Source organism: Alligator sinensis, unplaced genomic scaffold (genome assembly GCF_000455745.1).
Source record: "Alligator sinensis unplaced genomic scaffold, ASM45574v1 scaffold428_1, whole genome shotgun sequence".
NCBI classification, from domain to species: Eukaryota; Metazoa; Chordata; order Crocodylia; family Alligatoridae; genus Alligator; species Alligator sinensis.
In genome coordinates this window covers 2,393,371-2,411,646 of record NW_005841919.1, presented here as the reverse complement: position 1 = coordinate 2,411,646, position 18,276 = coordinate 2,393,371, and the positions used below count along the sequence as shown (strand labels likewise).

Here is an 18,276-nt window from a genome sequence, read left to right as displayed (position 1 = left end):
GGGGGGGGGGCAGGAAGGGAAGAAATATGCTGATGGATCTGCACAGCACATTGCTTGAGAGAGGGAATCCCTGGGGTGTTTTCAGGGCCCCATCCTGCATCCAATATAGCTTAATTTGCACTAGTATATTTAGGTGTATTAAGGTTGCTCACACGCATCTTAATTTTATCCTTAAAAGTAACACCAGAATCAAGATTATACAAGGTAGGATAACATCTTGCTTTTTCACATTGAAAATGCTGCAGGAGTAGTTATTTGCATAGTTTTCCCTGCCAAAACATAATAATTCTGTTGATGATGGGAGCCTTACCCACTCTACACTACATCCTCCAGCATAAAGGGTGTCTGTGGGAATAGGCCAGAAACAAGAGTTCTCCATGCAACATCAGCTGCTGCTTTCCCACTTGAGCAGTCCCTCCTACCATAGGCAAGGTCCACCTGAATGAAGCTCTCCACACAATGACTTATTTCTGCAGCTACTACTTCTAAGTGGCAACATCACATCATTCTTACAGAATACAGACTAAAATTGATGAAGCCACAGAACAGGAAATAACCATAACGGGCTGTTTTGTGTTTAAAAATAATTAAATACGTGAAACCAACTACAACCGAGTCCAAACTCCAGATCAAGTTCCAAACACACAGTTTCTTATACACTAGCAGAAAGTAGCTGGAGGTGGTTGCAGGAAATCTTTAGTAAAAGGCAAAAGATGTATGCAATCTGAAGGTTGCACCAAATGTGTTAATAATCTGTAGGTGGCCTTGATACAAAGTTATCATTACTACAAAGTCTCATGGATATGTACACAGCTCTGTATATTACAAGTGAACTAAAAGAAAACATAAGCTTTAAAGTGTGAATAATATACCATACAAAAAACTAGAACTCTTGATTCCAAAATGGTACCTTTTATTAGGCCAACCAGTCTAATAAAAGGTATCATTTTGGAACCAAGAGTTCTAGTTTTTTGTATGTCTTCTTGTCTTAGACCAACATGGCTACCATATTAAGATTCTGTTCTTAAAATGAATTCATACAATTGTGTCAATCTTACACACATTGAATTTCTTTATAAGAATGTATATTTCTTACATATAATACCCACACATATACATACACCTACATGCATACATAAATACACACAATATAAAATAGAAGAAAAAAATATACACCAGCATATACAATATATATATTTGTACTCTATACATGCATACACACACCCACCCACAGCAAGAAAAAATATATACCAGCATTCTGCAGAGAATATATTTATGGTGGTACATATTTTTCCTTGCATTTTATGTTTGAATACAGGTTTCTTTGCTATTTTACTCAATGAATGCAAAATTCTTCTCAGAACAGTGCATACAGTATCAAAATTAGAAATTGTGACCATCTAAATGACTAATTCATAGCCTCTATTGTATGGATTACCACAAATAAAATTAGGAGAAAAATCCAATGAAAGACTAATCCAACAGAGCAAAATTCAGATTTATCAGACTTAATCTCAACAATGTTTCCTACTGTACAAAAAAAAGTTCAGCTTCTCAGATTGGAGAAGTCATTTCAGATACATCTATAAAATCAATGGATTGACACTGATTTACATCACAAACATTTAGACTTTTTATGCCAATTTCAAAGGGGTTGTTCTGGTAACTTCATACTTCTCATCTGATCCATCATTTTGTTCCACACATGACTATAGAAACCAACTCACATTTTGAAACTTCCTTATTTCACTGTAAATCAGTAACAAATGTCCAATTTATCCTCCAACATTTCCCAAAATTTGGCACCATTGTTGACAGCTCATTAGAAGGCTGGTATCTTTACCTCAAACTGCATTTCCCTGACTACAATCAGCAAACACTGTAACTTGGTGACCCTTTAAAATAAAAGAACTGGTGTTTCTTTTAATTTCATACTTATTTCAGAATGTTCACAATTGCCTACTAAATCGAGTTAAAATGAAAAGTTTAATAAACCAGTCTCCAGATTTTTTCCATGATCGGGACAGTTTCAAATGTCATATTTACAAGTTTTTATTAGTAGAGACATATGGGCCATAAGAGCATTTCCTGCCAAAGCCCTTCCTTCAAGTCTAAAAGACAAAGGTTAGAGGCCTTGGATTTATTTGGCAGAACCTCCAAGATGCATAGCAACCTTATCTTCAATCATTGTACTGGGGTAGGTTCTACCACTGTGTAGATAAGTTTTAATGTGATCTTATTCTGTAAATATACTGTAGATGCATCTAACACAAGACATTTACGGTGGAGTAGACTAATTTGCTTCACAGTAAATGTCTCACATCTACATGTGCAATGCTATTAGGTAGGAGTAAACTGATTAACTCCGCAACAGGATAGTACTTTTTACTCTGCAGCACTGCACGTGTAGAATCTGTTGTGGCTGGATGGGGTACAAGGTTGATTCAGTGTGGGGGCTGCCTTTTAGCTAGCCCTGCACTGGAGTACCTGGGCTGCCTTTTAGCTAGCCCTGCACTGGAGTCCCTTCCTGCCCCAGCCAGCTCCTCTGCAGCACATTTAAACAGGTCAGAGCAGCCCTGGGCTGCATGCTCTTTGTGTTACGGGGAGTGAGATGGAGGACATGGCTCAATGTGCCACAGTCCCAGGGCACATGTAAACACAGTGCCAAGGAGCAACAAACTCCAACACGATATGTGCCAGTGTTTATCGCATCACATTAGTATGACCTGTATGACCTAATTAGTTTGTTCTCCAGACCTGCTGTCATTTTGATTTGAAATAAAGTATGTAGCTGAATTTAAAAGAAGTAAACACCAAAACAAAATGTATTAAAAGATTCCTTGTCAATGTGTATATTGTGAAACCCAGAGGTGTAATAGGACATCCAAATCCCCTGGGTGGCAGCAGGGGCTAGGCTGTTGGTAGTGCAGGAGTGACTGCTCCAGCAGCACAACTGTAGCTATTTCTGCATCCTCCATACGCCTGACAAGGGCTGGTGCCCCAGCACATGCCCTTGTTATGCCCTTCCTCTCCCCCTTTATTATGCTATTGATGTAACTTCTCCCCTCAAAGCACTATAGCTTATAGCAACTAGGTTATCTTTAGTTGGTAGGCATGAACCATGCATGAGAAGAGGAAAACTTTTCCAGGAACTTCTTCACAGTTAGAGTGGCCAGGGTATGGAACGGGCTCCCAAGGGAGGTGGTGCTCTCCCCTACCCTGGGGGTCTTCAAGAGGAGGTTAGATATGCATCTAGCTGGGGTCACCCCATCACCCTTTCCTGCCTATGCAGGGGGTCGGACTCAATGATCTATTGAGGTCCCTTCCAACCCTAACATCTATGAATCTATGTCAATCTATTTAAAAAAAAAAAAAAAAAAGGAAGAGCAGAGGAGAAGGAAATTGAGAAGTACAGGTTTCTTATTACAGGTGTGAGGGTGGGAACCCCTTCATTAAGTGAACAAAACAAAACAAACCACACTACATGCACACACAACCCCAACTCAAGAAGCAACTAACCACCAACTTAAATCTCATGGCATTAGCCTTCCCTTCCCCCCAAGCAAGCCTTAAAAAAATCACTTTACTCTATAGAAATATATATGTTAGCAAGGAAAATAACAAACAAACAAACCAACACACACACATACCTGACTCAGTGGACAATAAGATGAGCAGCCAGAATGATTTCTGTCCAGCTGTCCTTTTCATGCATGCGAATATGGAATACAAACTGGGCTTAACAAGGTTTCCAATTAAGCAGAAATACAAATATATATATTAGTTGCAAGAGAATTATAATGTTTTTCCAGTGTAAATTTGATTTTGTTCCACAGAGGAAAATCCGATATGAAATTGTTTCCCACACACAAGACACAATTATTTTGGTATCTTCTCACTGTAACTCAGCTAGAATTCTCATACTCTTTATGAGAATACTGTATGGGCACCAGATCAGTCCTTAGCAACAATCTATGTTTAGTACATAAATAGTGAATGAATTACTGGCCTTTTGATGCTTTCCTTTACACTGTTACCTGTACACTGTTAAAGTTTTCCCTTGCCCCATTTGGAAGTAGTTTAACAAGCCCACAGGATGGTGGAACTGTTAGAGAACGCAAGATATTGATTCATTATTTACCAAGGAAAAAGCACTCTGTAAAATAATCAGATACAAAGGTGTAATATACAAACACTTTGTAAATTCACTGTGCTTGTATGAACTGTTACTGCAGTCATGTTTTGATCCTACAAAGTTTAGAGCATCCTTTAGTCAAGGACAGGTGTAGACATTCATCATTTGAATAGGTTTGAGTCTCATATTCTTTTGCAGTACATCAGTGGCATCCATTTTTTGTCACCACAAGGCTCTCACACAATATTCAATAAAGGTCAAGAGCTATAATTAGCACCCTGGGCACAAAGAAGCAGAAGCCACCCTTCAGTTTTCTCTCTCTCCTGAGAATCCCCTAACGCAAAAACATCATAATAGACTCCTCTGTCTCATTCCCTGTAGCACAAGTGGCATGCAGCTTTAATGAGGGGATGGAACTTAATCCACGAACACAGGATAACTCGGGTGTCCCCAGATACATTTCCAGGCTAAAGCTAACTAGCTGCTTTTTTCTCAGCTTCTCTTTTTCCTGTCATTTGGGCCTGGGTGGTTGTGCAGTAGAGGCCTTTAGCATGAATGCTGCATGCCCCTGGAGGCTGGGGGGGGAAGGGGGGCACGGCACGGCACGGCAAGCTCCCGCAGGCATCAGCAGCACTGTTGGCGGTGGGAGCGTGGCGGCAGCAAGCGGAGAGCTCTTGCAGGCAGCTGTGGTGCTGTTGGCAGCAGGGGGGTGGCAAGCACCGACCACTGGTCAGTGATCACCCGTAGATGCCACCAGCAATGTTGGCGGTGGCAAGCAGCAACTGCACAGTGTTGGTAGGGCCTTTTTGCAAGGGGTGCAAGTGCACCCCCTATGTGTCGCCAATAGCCTTTAGGACATGCAGGAAGAGTCAGTCAAGCGCTTTCTTTGCTCCTACTATCTCTCCCATACTCCTGATGGGAAGCAGTGTGCAAAAACAGACAGAACACCTCTCTCCCCTCATCTGCAATGTAGTGAACACCAAGCAGTTGCCTCTGCTGTAGCACATGGGTCACCCAGTCAGAGGTAATACCACTACCAGCTTTCCAGAGCAATCATAGTCGACTCAAACACTTTACAGACTCAAGAGCTGGGTGGCTCAATTGGCACATTTTCAATTCAATCAAAATACATGTTTTAGTCTTAGACAGAAAAGGTTCTTTGGGTAGATGTGATATCTTTTACTAGACCAACTACATTTTTTATTCCTAAACACTCACAGGACACACTAAAATTGTGTGCCTAATTTCCAGTTTCATTTAGTCTGGCATAACCTTTCAGTCATTGGTTTTGTGATGCTTTTTCTACCCTGGATTTAGTAAGCATCTGTCTGGGCGAGACACATCAGCTTACTGAACGTAATCCTCACTTGAAAGATAAAGCAAACCTGGAGTGATCTCTCCAGGGTGCAAAAGCCTAGGCAGTGTATATGGACACACTGAGCTGCCTACACACCAGTGTTACCCTTAGCCTTCTTTAGGATCCAGTGTTTTCTCCCCAAGAAGGTATTTACACACAGTCATCAAGCTGTTTCTTGACTGTCAGACAGTTCTCTAGAAGTTACTCACTGCAATCCATTTCTCCTGCCCTCAAATCATTCCTGTGGTTCATTTCAAACTGCCTAATTCTCAATTTCAAAACCAAACTGAGCATGGACACTGCAGCTGTACTGGAATAGTTTGGGCCTGTAGGTGTGGTCCAGTTTCCTGGATGCAAATGTTAGGGCTTCCATTCTAACTAATGGCTGGCTGCTATCTCCCCACCACCCCAAAGCGTACTTTTCAAATGGCTGTCAATAAGTTTTGAGTTGTGCACCCCAGCTTTACCACTCTAGGGATCTCAACCCTTGATGTAATTTTTAATAAGAAAAAAAAGTGAGGTCACCAAGTTTTTTGTGGATCATAGGTAAACTTTGAGACTTAAATAAGGCTGTATTTGAGAACCATTGTTGGAAGTATTTATGAATAAACCAGAGTCCTTCAGAGTACAAGAGAATGTCTGATCCTAAATGATTGCTAAAACGCAGAATAATTTTAGAACAAGGCTGATACTGATGGGCCCAAATCAAAGCCCACTGAAGTATATGGAAATATTTCCAATGAATTTAATAGGCTTTGTTTCATACTAAATGTTAGTAAAGAATTTTATTTTTTTTAAATGCCTGTTTGGGGACTAAAGGTATTATTAAAAAAGAAAAAGATCTAACAAAACCACCCAAAGCAGACAAGCACAAACAGAAATACAGCTGGGGGTTCAAGCAAGTCGCTTTGTTGATGAACTAAACTTTATTTATAGCATAAGGCAAACACACATAATTTTAACTCAACAGACTATGTGAAGTACATGTGAAGAGAAACAAAAGGATACAGCATAGGCAGTATGTTTCCACCCATGTGGAAGCAAAGGTATGTAGATCCCAAATCCCACAATAGCCAGGTATGTGTATAGCAGCAAAGCAACAATCTGGAAGCAGTGGAGTGGTAAAGACCAGCCATTCACTCTAGAATGCAGGGGTGGAGAAACCAGGTCGTTTCCACTGTTCAGCTGTTCGGGTCCTGTCCTCCTTAACCTCCTGTCATAGCAGTTTATCTGCAAGGAAGCAAAGAGAATTTTATGTACAACCTGTTAAAAATACCTCCCCCTAGGCTTTTCAGAGTTACCAGGTAGTAGGCAACCATTGATCCTCTGGATCATGGTTTGTGTGTAGGAAGTCTACTCAGGTGCCTGACAAATCCGCTTGTACAAAGTCCTGCAACCATCTCACCAAGACCTTTGATGCACACATCTAGGCAATAATACAGAGGAGTGGAAGCTACCCAAGACCTACCATCCCCACTTTAGACCACCGAGACAGAATCCAAAGGCCAGACTGAGTCCAGACATTCAGTGCCTTGATGGCTGTAGTTTCTGCCAGAGAGCAACAGATAAGAAATGCTGCTAACTATCTAATGCCTTCTGTCAGGATGATGTCCCTTAATCTTATGTTTTCCATGTGCAAACAAGCATTGCCAAGAATTATTAATAAAAGGAAAACTCCTCCAATCACAAAGAGCTTTCTGAGGTAGTGGTCATACAAGAAATAGGACTGGGTATCTGCCTGCCTGTTTCAAGGAGTCCTTGGAAGCAGGTAGACAGCACAACCAAATGCAGACTGCGATCGATTCTGTTTGAAATCTAAAAGATTAAAAAAAAAAAAAAAAAAGGCAAAAACAAATGCATTTTATTTCAGTCTTCCAGAAAATTATGCAAAACAAAACTAAATAGTCATGCTTCTCTGGAGGACTGTTTAATGCCTATTTGTTTTGTAGAGTTTTACGCCAGAAAGTTAAATCTTTGAAGTGTGATTTGAGAAGGTGCCCATAATTGTTTAACTAAATCAAATCTTACCAGATTTTACAAGGGAATTTCCATGGGAGTTCACATACCACCAGCCACTTCTGAAAATACAATATTGAAGTACATCCGCTAGTCAGAGACCCAAGCCCTCAATCAAGGGATTGCATCTACTCTTACTATAAAATGTAGTATTTCAATTTCATTCACTTTACACAATTAAAATAACTGATACTAAAGTCTTGGGGGTGCGGGGGAGTATTAACATAAGAGGCATACGTATACACACCTATCAGTTGTTACAGGAAGATATACAACAGGTGCGCATTTGGGGAGGGAAAAAACCACAGTACTGTACTTGGTGCTACTCTTTCTCTTTTAGTTCTCTTACCTAGATACTTCTGATCCCTCAATAAAAGGGTCATTGGACAGACTTTGATTTGTCAAATTAGAGGAGCATCAGTTTAAGTTCTGAGGTATGTGGACACAGAACTTAAAATATAGCACCATTTATAGAATAAGACGGAATGAAAAAACCTGATGCGTCTACTCGCCACTAGCAAACACAAAGCTTTCACCATCCAGCCTAAGGCCTTAAAACAACATTTAAACAGAGAAGTTCAGCTTTCATTTAAAAGCTTGGCAAGTGCAAAGGGAGAGGAGACTGAGGCACTACCACATACCTCTCCCTAAAACTTCAGCTGCTGATCCCAGCTTTACCATAACTAATGAAGGCTGCAGTCTGCTGCTGTTTGACTAATATAAACGGCAATTCATAGCCGTTTTTAATAAAGGTGTGAATAGTAGTGAAACTCAAAAAGAAGACATGCCAGTTTTAAATGTCTGCTGCCTTCCTGCAGGGAGGTACCAGTGGTAGCAGTCCTCTGCAGCACGTTGAAACAGGTCAGAGCAGACCCTGGAGTGCTCTCCTACATACACAGGCTGGAGGACAAAGTTAAAGGTCTCTCCCAAGATTCCCCCACCCCCATTAAAGCACTGCAAACTCTAGAGAAAACTCAGAGCAAAGAGCAGAGGTGTAGGGGGAAAAAAAGGAAGAGGCAGAAAAAACATCTCCCCTCTCCAAGCTACAGAAATTTGAGGCCCCCATATTTACCACTTACCTACTCAACAGCAGCTGCACAGCCCCAATAGATACAACCTAATGACTAAGGCCCTTAGAATTTAAACCATCCCTCCTAAACCTAAGAGAAAACAAGGGAAAGGACCCTGCCTTATTAAAGCAAAGGCTAGATGCTGTACAAAAGTCAAGATTAAAAAAAAAAAGCAGTGCAGACAATTCTAGTGGAAAGAAGAGCCCTAAGTAACTGGAGCTGGCTGAAAAAGCAGGTCATAGCATTCACAGAAGTGTAATCCCACCGAACATATTTCAAACCTTGCTGAAAGTCAGCTTCATTAGACAGCTGAGAAAGCAAGCCCCATCTTCCCCCCTGCCCACTAGCAGACACATATAAAGCAACAGCAATTCCATGTTCTTTAGGCCTCACTTCTGCTTTTTGGTTGGGCTGGGGAAATGGAGGAAGGAAGTCGAACAAACACAAATTCCCTTTGACTTTTAAATGTTAATACAAAGATTCTCCTGCTCCTAGATCTTTAGCAGGTTCAGGGTAAAAACCTTTATGGCCACATGTGAACAGAAAAAGTGCACACACACAAGGCAGGTGGAAGCGGGGCAAGGGGGCACTTTTTCTGGAGAACTCCTCCTCTCACTCTAAGCACTGGTGTAACATTGAGGCCTTGGCTGACTCTTTACCTTTGCACTATCTACATCCCATCCAAGGAATCCTCCAGCCATTATTCCCAGCGCTCAGCTTCCCCCAGGCAGACAACTGCCTACAGGAGAGAAGGTGAAGAACATGGGATATACCCGCTCTCAATTACATGCGAGTCTTGCTGTTTGATGGAGAAGAGCTGAAAATACATTAGCTTTCCCAATGTTTATTTATGCATATGCTCCCCTCTTGTGATCCCACTTCACAGCACAATGGGAACCACATATTTATATAGTTCCCTTTGTTTATTTCAGTATTTCTTGGCTGGAGTTACTATAGGCATGTCACATATACAACACCTGAAGCCACAAGTTCCCCATCAGAACTCAGGTGTGTTTAGAGCCCCGAGAGCTCTCAGTACAAATGCATGCGTTTAGGTTCCAGTCAACCCAAAAAGTAAATCCAAAATAATCCTGCCTTGGCACCGGCTGGAAAAAAGAGATAGCAACATTTCCCTCACAGAATGAGGGCTCAACAAGTCAGATAGAGGCCTCTACCGGCCAGCTGCATAAATGACAACAGATCAGACAAATTTCAGCAGCTGTGTTTACTTTGTGTTGTCAAGAGAAGCTACCCTAATGCTGTGACACTCACAGCATCATCTTAAGTGTTGGCAGGCCTCTAAAAAAAAAAAATAAAAATCAAAAACCTTATATGCCTCCACAAATGGCCAGGGCATTTGCCATTACTAGATGCACTTGAAGAATTCCTACAAAGCAGGTAGCTTGCGCAGTGATGGAGCAGACTGAACTTGGAGTTCGGACCCAGAGTCCTTCTCTTCCCCAACATCAGTACAAATGACATCATCACTAGACCAAACAACACTGATGGTAATATCCAAGGTTCATTCACTTGCAATTCTACCTACATCATATGCACCATCTCCTTATCACAGTGCCCCTCTGCTGTCTACACTGGACAAATGGGACAATCCCATGAAAGAATGAACACTGATCTATCATCAGCTGCAGAAAGACATGCAGGCCAGTGGCAGAATACTTTAACCTCGGGAAAATTTCATCACTGACCTGAGGGTGACGATCCTTAGACAGCAAACCTTTCAAAACTGTTTTGAGTAGGAAACTGAAAAAAAACAAGAAATCATCCACAGACTGCATTTATTAAGTATGGTTTAAACAGGGACTGTGGATTCTTACTCCTCTCCTTGGATTAGCTTTTGTAACTCCTTTGTTCCGATGGGTTTATTGCTTACTTGCCTCTCCCAGCTTTCTCCCTACCCCTTCTCCCTCTACCCTCCCCACAAGTTTCCCTTCTGTGTTTTGTATTCAATTTTCTCTCTCCTTAAACACTGCTTTGTGCACTTCCTTTCACAGTGTCTGATAAAGCGAGCTTCCGTCCACAAAAGCTTATGCTACGTCTACTTTGGTTATTCTCTAAGGTGCAAGTTTGCTTTCTACTTGACTTCAGACTAACAAGGGTAACTACATCATTCTAACTCCTCCTGCCAATGAAACTGTCCTTACTCAGCCACAAGTGCACTCACACATAAGGGATTCTAGACAGCTTGTTCCAGATGGGCTCTGTAAATATGTCTTAATATGGAACCATCTTCATCTCAACCCAGACTCAGTGTAAGAGGAGAAACAAAACCAATGACTATGAAGATGCTCATCATGTAAACTAGTTGTATTGCTCATCCAAATACATGAAAAATCCTTATGTATTCTCCTTGGAACACATTTTTTACCTTGATTTCCACTGCTGACTTAGCCTTCTGTGGTACTTACTCTTCCATGCAGCTTGTGTCACTGGACAACAAGAAACGTTCAACTCTTAACACCTTTCCCTTTCTGACTCAATTTTCTAGACCTGTATGACGTAGTACACTCTTCAAGGCAGCAACCACATTCTTTGTACTTCCGGTCCACTTCTGGGTTCACCGCCTAACACGTGGAGGGCGCCCCCCGTAGTCCTGTGAGACGCTCCATGCACCCCAGCATTGCAGCTATCACGAGCCGTGCCCGCTACCTCAAGGTATGTAGAAAACACTTTTAAAGCTGTGTCTATATCCAAATCGCTGATTCTCTGAATCAGCATCAACTCTTCAGATTTGGATTTGGCCGAATTGAATCAGGGACAGTGATCCTAATCAATTAATCAAATCCCTGTCCCTGATTCAGGCTTTGCACACCACTACCCCCCCATGCTTTAATGAATGAATGAGTATGAGTCACCAGTGTGATGCTACAGTTAGCAGAGTAAACAATACGCTGGCATGCATCAACCAATGCATCTCAAGTAACACTAAGGAAGTTATTCTCCCACTCTACTAGGCATTGGTGAGGCCGTAGCTGGAGTACTGCATCCAGTTCTGGGCACTACACTTCAACAAAGATGTGGAAAAGCTTGAGAGAGTCCAGAGAAGAACCACTCATATGATTAGAGACCTGAAGAGCAAGCCATATGAAGAAAGGCTGACAGATACGGGACTGTTCAGTCTAGAAAAGAGAAGGCTTCAGGGGAATTTGGTGACAACTTACAAATATATCAGGGGAGAGCATCAGGGCCTAGGCGAACAACTGTTAACCAAAGCACCCCAGGGGAAAACCAGGAGCAACAGTCATAAATTCCTAGAAGGAGGTTTCCGACTGGATACAAGAAAAAACTTCTTTACTGTTTGTGTGACGAGACTCTGGAATGTCTATTGTCTGGAATGCAGGCACCTACCCTGAAGATCTTCAAAAGGAGATGCACTCCTTGATGGGGTTATTTGAACCCAGCATTTTTTCCTGCCCAGAGCAGGGGGGCTGGACCTAATGATCTCATGAGGCCCCTTCCACCCCTAAACTTCTGTGAATGAGAAGGCCTACTTGCTTCCATTAGTAGCTAAGGCAAATATGTAACACAAGGCTGCAGGGGTAGCCAAGCTTAGAAATAAAGCATGTGAAACTCCTGAATCCTACCTGCAATGCCCTTGCAAGCCAGACTAGCAGGATCATAAGCTAAACAGAATATTAAATAAAGCCAGTCATAACAAAAAAGCCTTTCAACACACACCCAATTAATCTTACTAACACCTTTCAATGCTCACAATTCCAGAGTCAGGCAATCTAACATCAAGCATAATTTACCAGACAGAGGCAACAGTCTCCCTTGAACCACAAGAGAGGAGTCACTCCTAAAACCCATGTAAAGCCTTAACAGATAGTGGATGAGATCCACTCTTGAATGGACACATCTGGGGTTCTGCATGAAAACAGTTAATTGCAATTGGTTAGTGGTCAAATACATAATACAAGTATAGCAGTCTCAATTTCCAGGAAAACCGAGAGCTTTACTTTGCAGCCCGAATATGCAATCAACCCTTCTCCACCTGCATCTAGTGTGTAATGGAATTTGAGACCCATGGGAACCTTTTCATGTGGACATCTGCTCTTCCGTGTCAAGGACAAGGATAGATTCCCCCTGATGTAGGTTTCCTTGGGGTGGTACAAAAGCTGCTCTTGTCTCTAACAACATTCAGACAGTTAAATGCTCTATGCCAGTGGTGGTTTTCAATTTGTGGTTTGTGGACCCCTGGGGGTTTGCAGACCACGTCTAAGGCAGGGGTGGGCAAAATGCAGTGCACCAGGCCATTCTATCCAGCCCGCGGGGCCCCTAAAAATTAGGAAAATTAATATTAATCTGCCCCTGGCTGCCTGTCATGCGGCCCTCAATGGCTTGCCAAAACTCAGTAAGTGGCCCTCCGCCTGAAATAATGACCCTCCCCTAATCTAAGGGGTCCTCATAAAATGATATGATCAAAAGTATGTGAATACCCACACTTACAATTCAAAGGGGTCCACACCTCCATTCAGGGCCATCCCTAGGGGAGGGGTGTGTGTGAATCGGGGTGATTGCCTCAGGCCAAGCACTTTGGGGGGCCCCCGTGGAGCTAGGTGGAGCGGCCACAGTGACTCTGCACCACCACCACCGGCTTGGCATTCAGCTGCTTGCTCTCCACACCCCACCGCCAATGGTGGGGGCAGCTTCTTCAGGTCCAGGGCACATAGGATAAGCGCAGGGGTGGGGGTGAGGGTGAGGCCCTGCATGGGCTGTTTTGCCTCTGGCCCCACACCCTGCTTGGGTCAGCTCTGCCTCCATTCAAAATTCTTTAGGGGTTCACAAATGAAAAAAGGTTGAAAAAAAAAAAAAATCACTGCTATATGCAAGTCATCCTCTCAGGAAGTCTGTTTTTAGAGCAATTGGATTCTGGTAAGTACAGAAATCATGATGTGAAGGAAAGGCAATGCCTGACCAGAGATACTCACCCAACAGCAGTTTCAAAAGCCTGCAAGAAAGTGAAGGGTGGGCTGGAGTTGGAGAAAAAGGACTTTGACAAACAGGATCCCCAAGTAAAAATCTCTCAAGATGTCTAAGGAAAGAAGGAAGATATCTTCATTTTGTTATTGGCTCCCAAGAATAAAGACTGTATGACAGTCTTAATCTGTCTGCTGAAAAACGGAGCTCATTGTGAGAATGTGTGTGGGGGAAAGTTGATGAAAAGAGGCTGATGAAATGCAAAGTCCTCTCTTCCATGTCACATGAAGGGAACGTTAGAATGGTAAACCGCGAGATACTTACACTGCCCAGCTCACAAACTGACAATGGCCTTACTTCCCGAGAGCATTTTAAAAGACCAGACACAACACTTTGTGGAACCTGTCAACTGAGGGGTTGATGCACCTGCAAGAGGTAAGGCACAGCAGAGGCAGAGAACCTGTCCCAGACCAAACTTCTAATATAAGAAAAGGCTTAGTCTGTCCATCTGTGTGCCAGTCTCTGTAATGCTTCTGACCAACTGAGCATGCGACACAGAGGCGGTGGCTGGTGATTGGCTACGCAGCCTGGGCTACACAGGCCCAAGCTCGCACCACTGCTGGTGAAATTGGTGGCAGCGGGGAACACGCCTGGGGGCACCCGAGCAGCAGGGCTTCCCCCCTGCCTCCCTGCCCAAGGGCGAAGGAGGGGATCACAGTGACGGCACCCACTCTGCCACCTGGCCTGGACACCCCTCAGAACAGCTGGCAGGGAGAGGGAGGCAGGCAGACATGGGCTAGACAGACCTGGAGTGGCAGGGGGGAGGGAGGAGGAGCGGAGCTGGACCTGAAGCGGTGGGGTGGAAGGGGGGAGAGCGGGGCTAGACCCAGAGAGGGATCAGACAAGGAGTGGTTGGGGGGGTGGAAAGCTGGGGGCATGGGGCCAGACATGGGGCTCCATCCCCACTGCCTCCCCCATCAATCTTGACAGGCAATTTGCTAGTGTAAACATAATGGGCATTTGCACACATGTGGGGGTCTGCTCCAACAATCCAGTGCATTGGAGCAGACCCGATTAACCAAGTCTGCTGGAGCACGGAAACTGACACGCTCTGGCAGCCTCGTGCATCACGTGCACCAGTGGCGCAGCGCACCTCCGCGCTGAGAAAATGTCAGTGGTGCGTTTTGAACTAAAACACATTTGACGTGCTTTATAGTTCAAAGTCCACCACTGCCATTTTCACAGTGTGGAAGTGTCCTGCGCCACTGATGCACATGCTCCCGACACAGCACAGGGCACTTTTAATTAGCATGGCTCACTAATTAAAAGCACCTAGCACCACAGTGGGAGTACATGTGAAAGTGCCCAATGTTTAAGGGTAGCAGAAACACCTACCTGTGTTAGTCTGAAGTCAAGTAGAAGGTACCTTATATACTAACCAAAGTGTGCATGTGCATAATTTATGATAGCACAAGCTTTCCTGAACCTCACATCATCAGATTAAAGGCCATCAGACTCAAAAGAGGGTGTGGGCATGGAGTGAGCAAATTAAAATCAACATGCAAGTGTTGCCCTGTCTGTACCAAGTCGGGGATTTGGTCCAAAGCAAGAAGCTGAGCAAAAATGCTGAGTATGGAAGATGCAGTTTTTCTAGTGTCTGATTTCCCTGTGAAGGAGAGAAAGACTGAACTATTTCAGGAGATGAACAAAGCTCCCTTCCCCACCTCCCAGTCCCACTTGTGTTTGTAGAATGCGTTTAACATGTTAAAAAGCAGCAACTAGGAACCAAGAAACAAAAGAGGAAGCGAGGTACAGAAGTGTTAGGAGGGTGGTGAGTCAGCAACATGAAAAGGAAGATGCAAGAAGAGCAGACAGTTTGTCTATCAGGGGAGGGAAAACTAGTCAGGAAGTAGCACCGTTTGGAGCATGAACGCATAGTCAGCCCCACCACTCTGAGGAAAAGAGAACCCACCCTAAAACACAGTAGTGGCATAGAAGAGGCCAGTTTTCTGTCACTGATGGAATATGGAAGGGGTAGGAGACTACAAGGTTACAGATCTGCAGGCATTTTGCTGACAGCTATTTGCAAGAGCACAGAAAAGGAGTGACAGGAGATAGGGCTGTGGAGGTATGTGTGGGGCGGGGGGGGTGGGGGGGGATGAAAGGAAGATGAGTGGTGTGTCAGCAGAAGGGCAAGCAGAGGTGAAAGAGAGCTTCAGTTCAGGTGGATGCTCCCCATCCAGCCAAGTAGTAAAATGCAACCCCATGGCACTGCTAGATGGGAAGCAGAGTAAGCAAACGATGAAAGCAAAGAGAAGATAAAGTCAGCAGGTAGAAAAAATACTGCTGCAGTGACAAAAGTCAGAAGTCCTTGCTTTCAGCTGTAGGCTAAGTCGATTCAGATAGACAGTCAAAAAGCCCAAGGTTGAATTGATTACCTTTACAGGTTAGCCTAAGCTGTGTAGTTGGAAAAGATAAACAAGTGAATAGACATTCACTTTTGGTTGCAGAAATTCAGCCACATGCCTGCAGTGGCCCAAGCCAGAAGCCAGGGGAGGGTTAGAGCATGCTTCCCTGATCTACTGGAACAGACAGCTTGGGCCAAGGCTAGCCCATCCACCCTGCAAAAGGCGGGGGAGGGGGGGAAAGAGGGTTGAGATAAGGTGTAAAGCATCCTGGGATGCTGGGGGGCTATGAGTTAACTTGAATTCAGAGTGGATCTTGGACAGAAGTTCAATAAACCGATTTAACCTAAATCGGTTAAGTCTGATGCTATATCCATCCAGGTTTATCTTAAACTGGTTTCAGTGACTTTGAAAGTGGTTTATGTGCATTGAACTTCTGTTGTGTTACAGATTTGAACCAGTTTATGTGTAATTTCTGTCCCTAGCTGTAAAGTCTGGCAGGTCAGGGGAGCCACAGAGCTTTCATTTTAATCCTGATCCTGGTGGCAGGAAAATAAACCCCTTTTGAACAGCTGCCAACTCCAGCATCAGGGTAGAGGAGCAGCTGTAGCCGATACAACCTACAAGCTATAATATAGAGACCCTTAATTGGTCCCCAGACTAAAACTTTCTATAGTCAACATGCATTTGAGTTGTTACAGAAAGCCATGGCTACCGTGCAAGATTATTTACGTCACATCAGGAATCCTCCGGAGGATGGAGGGGCATGGCGACTGCCCGCAGGCACCAGCGGTAAGTGGGGACCATCCACAGGTGGTTGCAGCAGTGTTGGCAGTGGGGTGGGAGGGTGGCGAGTGCAGACCAGCAGTTGGTGACCGCCCACAGATGCTGCCGGTGGTGTCAGCAGCAAGGTGGGTGTGGTAAGCAGCAACCACTCAGCAGGCGTTGCTGGTGGCCAATCTCAGGGGGTGCACATGCACCTGCGTGCACTCTCTATTCATTGCCAATATGTCACCTCTCTTTTAGATACTCCTACTAAAAGCAAAACGCTTTATTGCAGGCAGGTACGATGCATGAACCTGAATAGTTAGAATGCCAACCCATCTTCAGCATAAATTCAGCCAGTGGCAGGGCAAATATGCATCAGCATCTAATGCTCTGCGACACATATCATGTTTTGAAGTCAAAGCTAAGCCCCTTCCCAAAAGAAGGAAGAAGGGACAGAGGGGAGAAGAGTCCTACCATCAATACACACAAATAGAAAAAAATCAAGTCTCCCAAATAAAGGGCATGTGACAAACTTCACTTCACAAATCTATTGGATACAAAAAAAAAAATTAAAAAAAATCATGGACTCAATATAGATATTGGATTTATGACACATTACAACCTGCCTGACATCCGATTCACCAGGTACCTGCCTGACCTTACCATTTACACACTTTCCCCCACCTCCTTCCTCCCCTCCTCTACCCTTTGTCTTCCTAATTTCCAGCTATTTACTTTTTCACAGACTGCCTCTCTTCTACCTTGGAGAGCTCAACTACAGAAGTCTCCCTTGCTTACCATAGGCATTATTTCCCCCTTGTTCCCTCCTACCCATTGTTTTACTAATTTCCACCTATTTACATTCTCACTGACCTCCTGTCACACTTTTAGCTTCTTTTGTTCCTTGGAGATCTCAGAACAGCAGTGACTCCCTGTACCTGAAGAAGAGTGCTTGTGCCTGAAAGCTTGCAAAGTACTTTTTTCCCCCCCAACTACTCAGTTGTCTAATAAAAGATATCACATTTATCCAAAGAACCTTGCCTGACAAGATTATCGTACCATTTCTGGACACCCCCCCTTTCTAAGCTACAGCAGCCTCACTTCAAAACACTTCATGTCTTAGGAGGTTTTCCAGGGAACTGTTTCATAGTAGCTAGGATCAGGAGGGACCTGAACAGACCATCTAGCCTGACCCCCTGCCACAGGCAGGAATGAATGCTGGGTTCACAAGACCCTAGACAGGTGATCATCCAACCTCCTCTTGAATTTGCCCAAGGTAGGGGCAAGGACCACTTCCCTGGGAAGTTGGTCCAGATTTTGGCCACCCTAACTGTAAAATATTGCCTTCTGATCTCCAACCTAAACCTATTCTCCATCAGCTTATGACCATTGTTCCTCATCACCCCAGGTGGTGCTGGGGAGAAAAGAGCTCTACCTATTTGCTGTTGATCCCCCCTGGTGAGCTTGTAGGCAGCCACCAGGTCCCCCCTCAGCCTCTTCTTGCTGAGGCTGAACAGGTTCAGGTCCTTCAGTCTCTCCTCGTAGGGCCTGTCCTGCTGCCCTCTCACCAAGCGGATGGCCCTCCTC

General features: G+C 44.0%; 1 protein-coding gene across 1 annotated transcript in view; it reads right to left on the bottom strand.

The window, feature by feature from the left end:
* Positions 1–18,276, bottom strand: part of LOC102388501 (probable palmitoyltransferase ZDHHC1) — a 54,557-nt gene that overhangs the window by 32,149 nt on the left and 4,132 nt on the right. Inside the window, 1 exon segment of the mRNA XM_006018978.2 lies at positions 6,501–6,722. Coding sequence (XP_006019040.2) covers positions 6,501–6,722 — 222 coding nt within the window.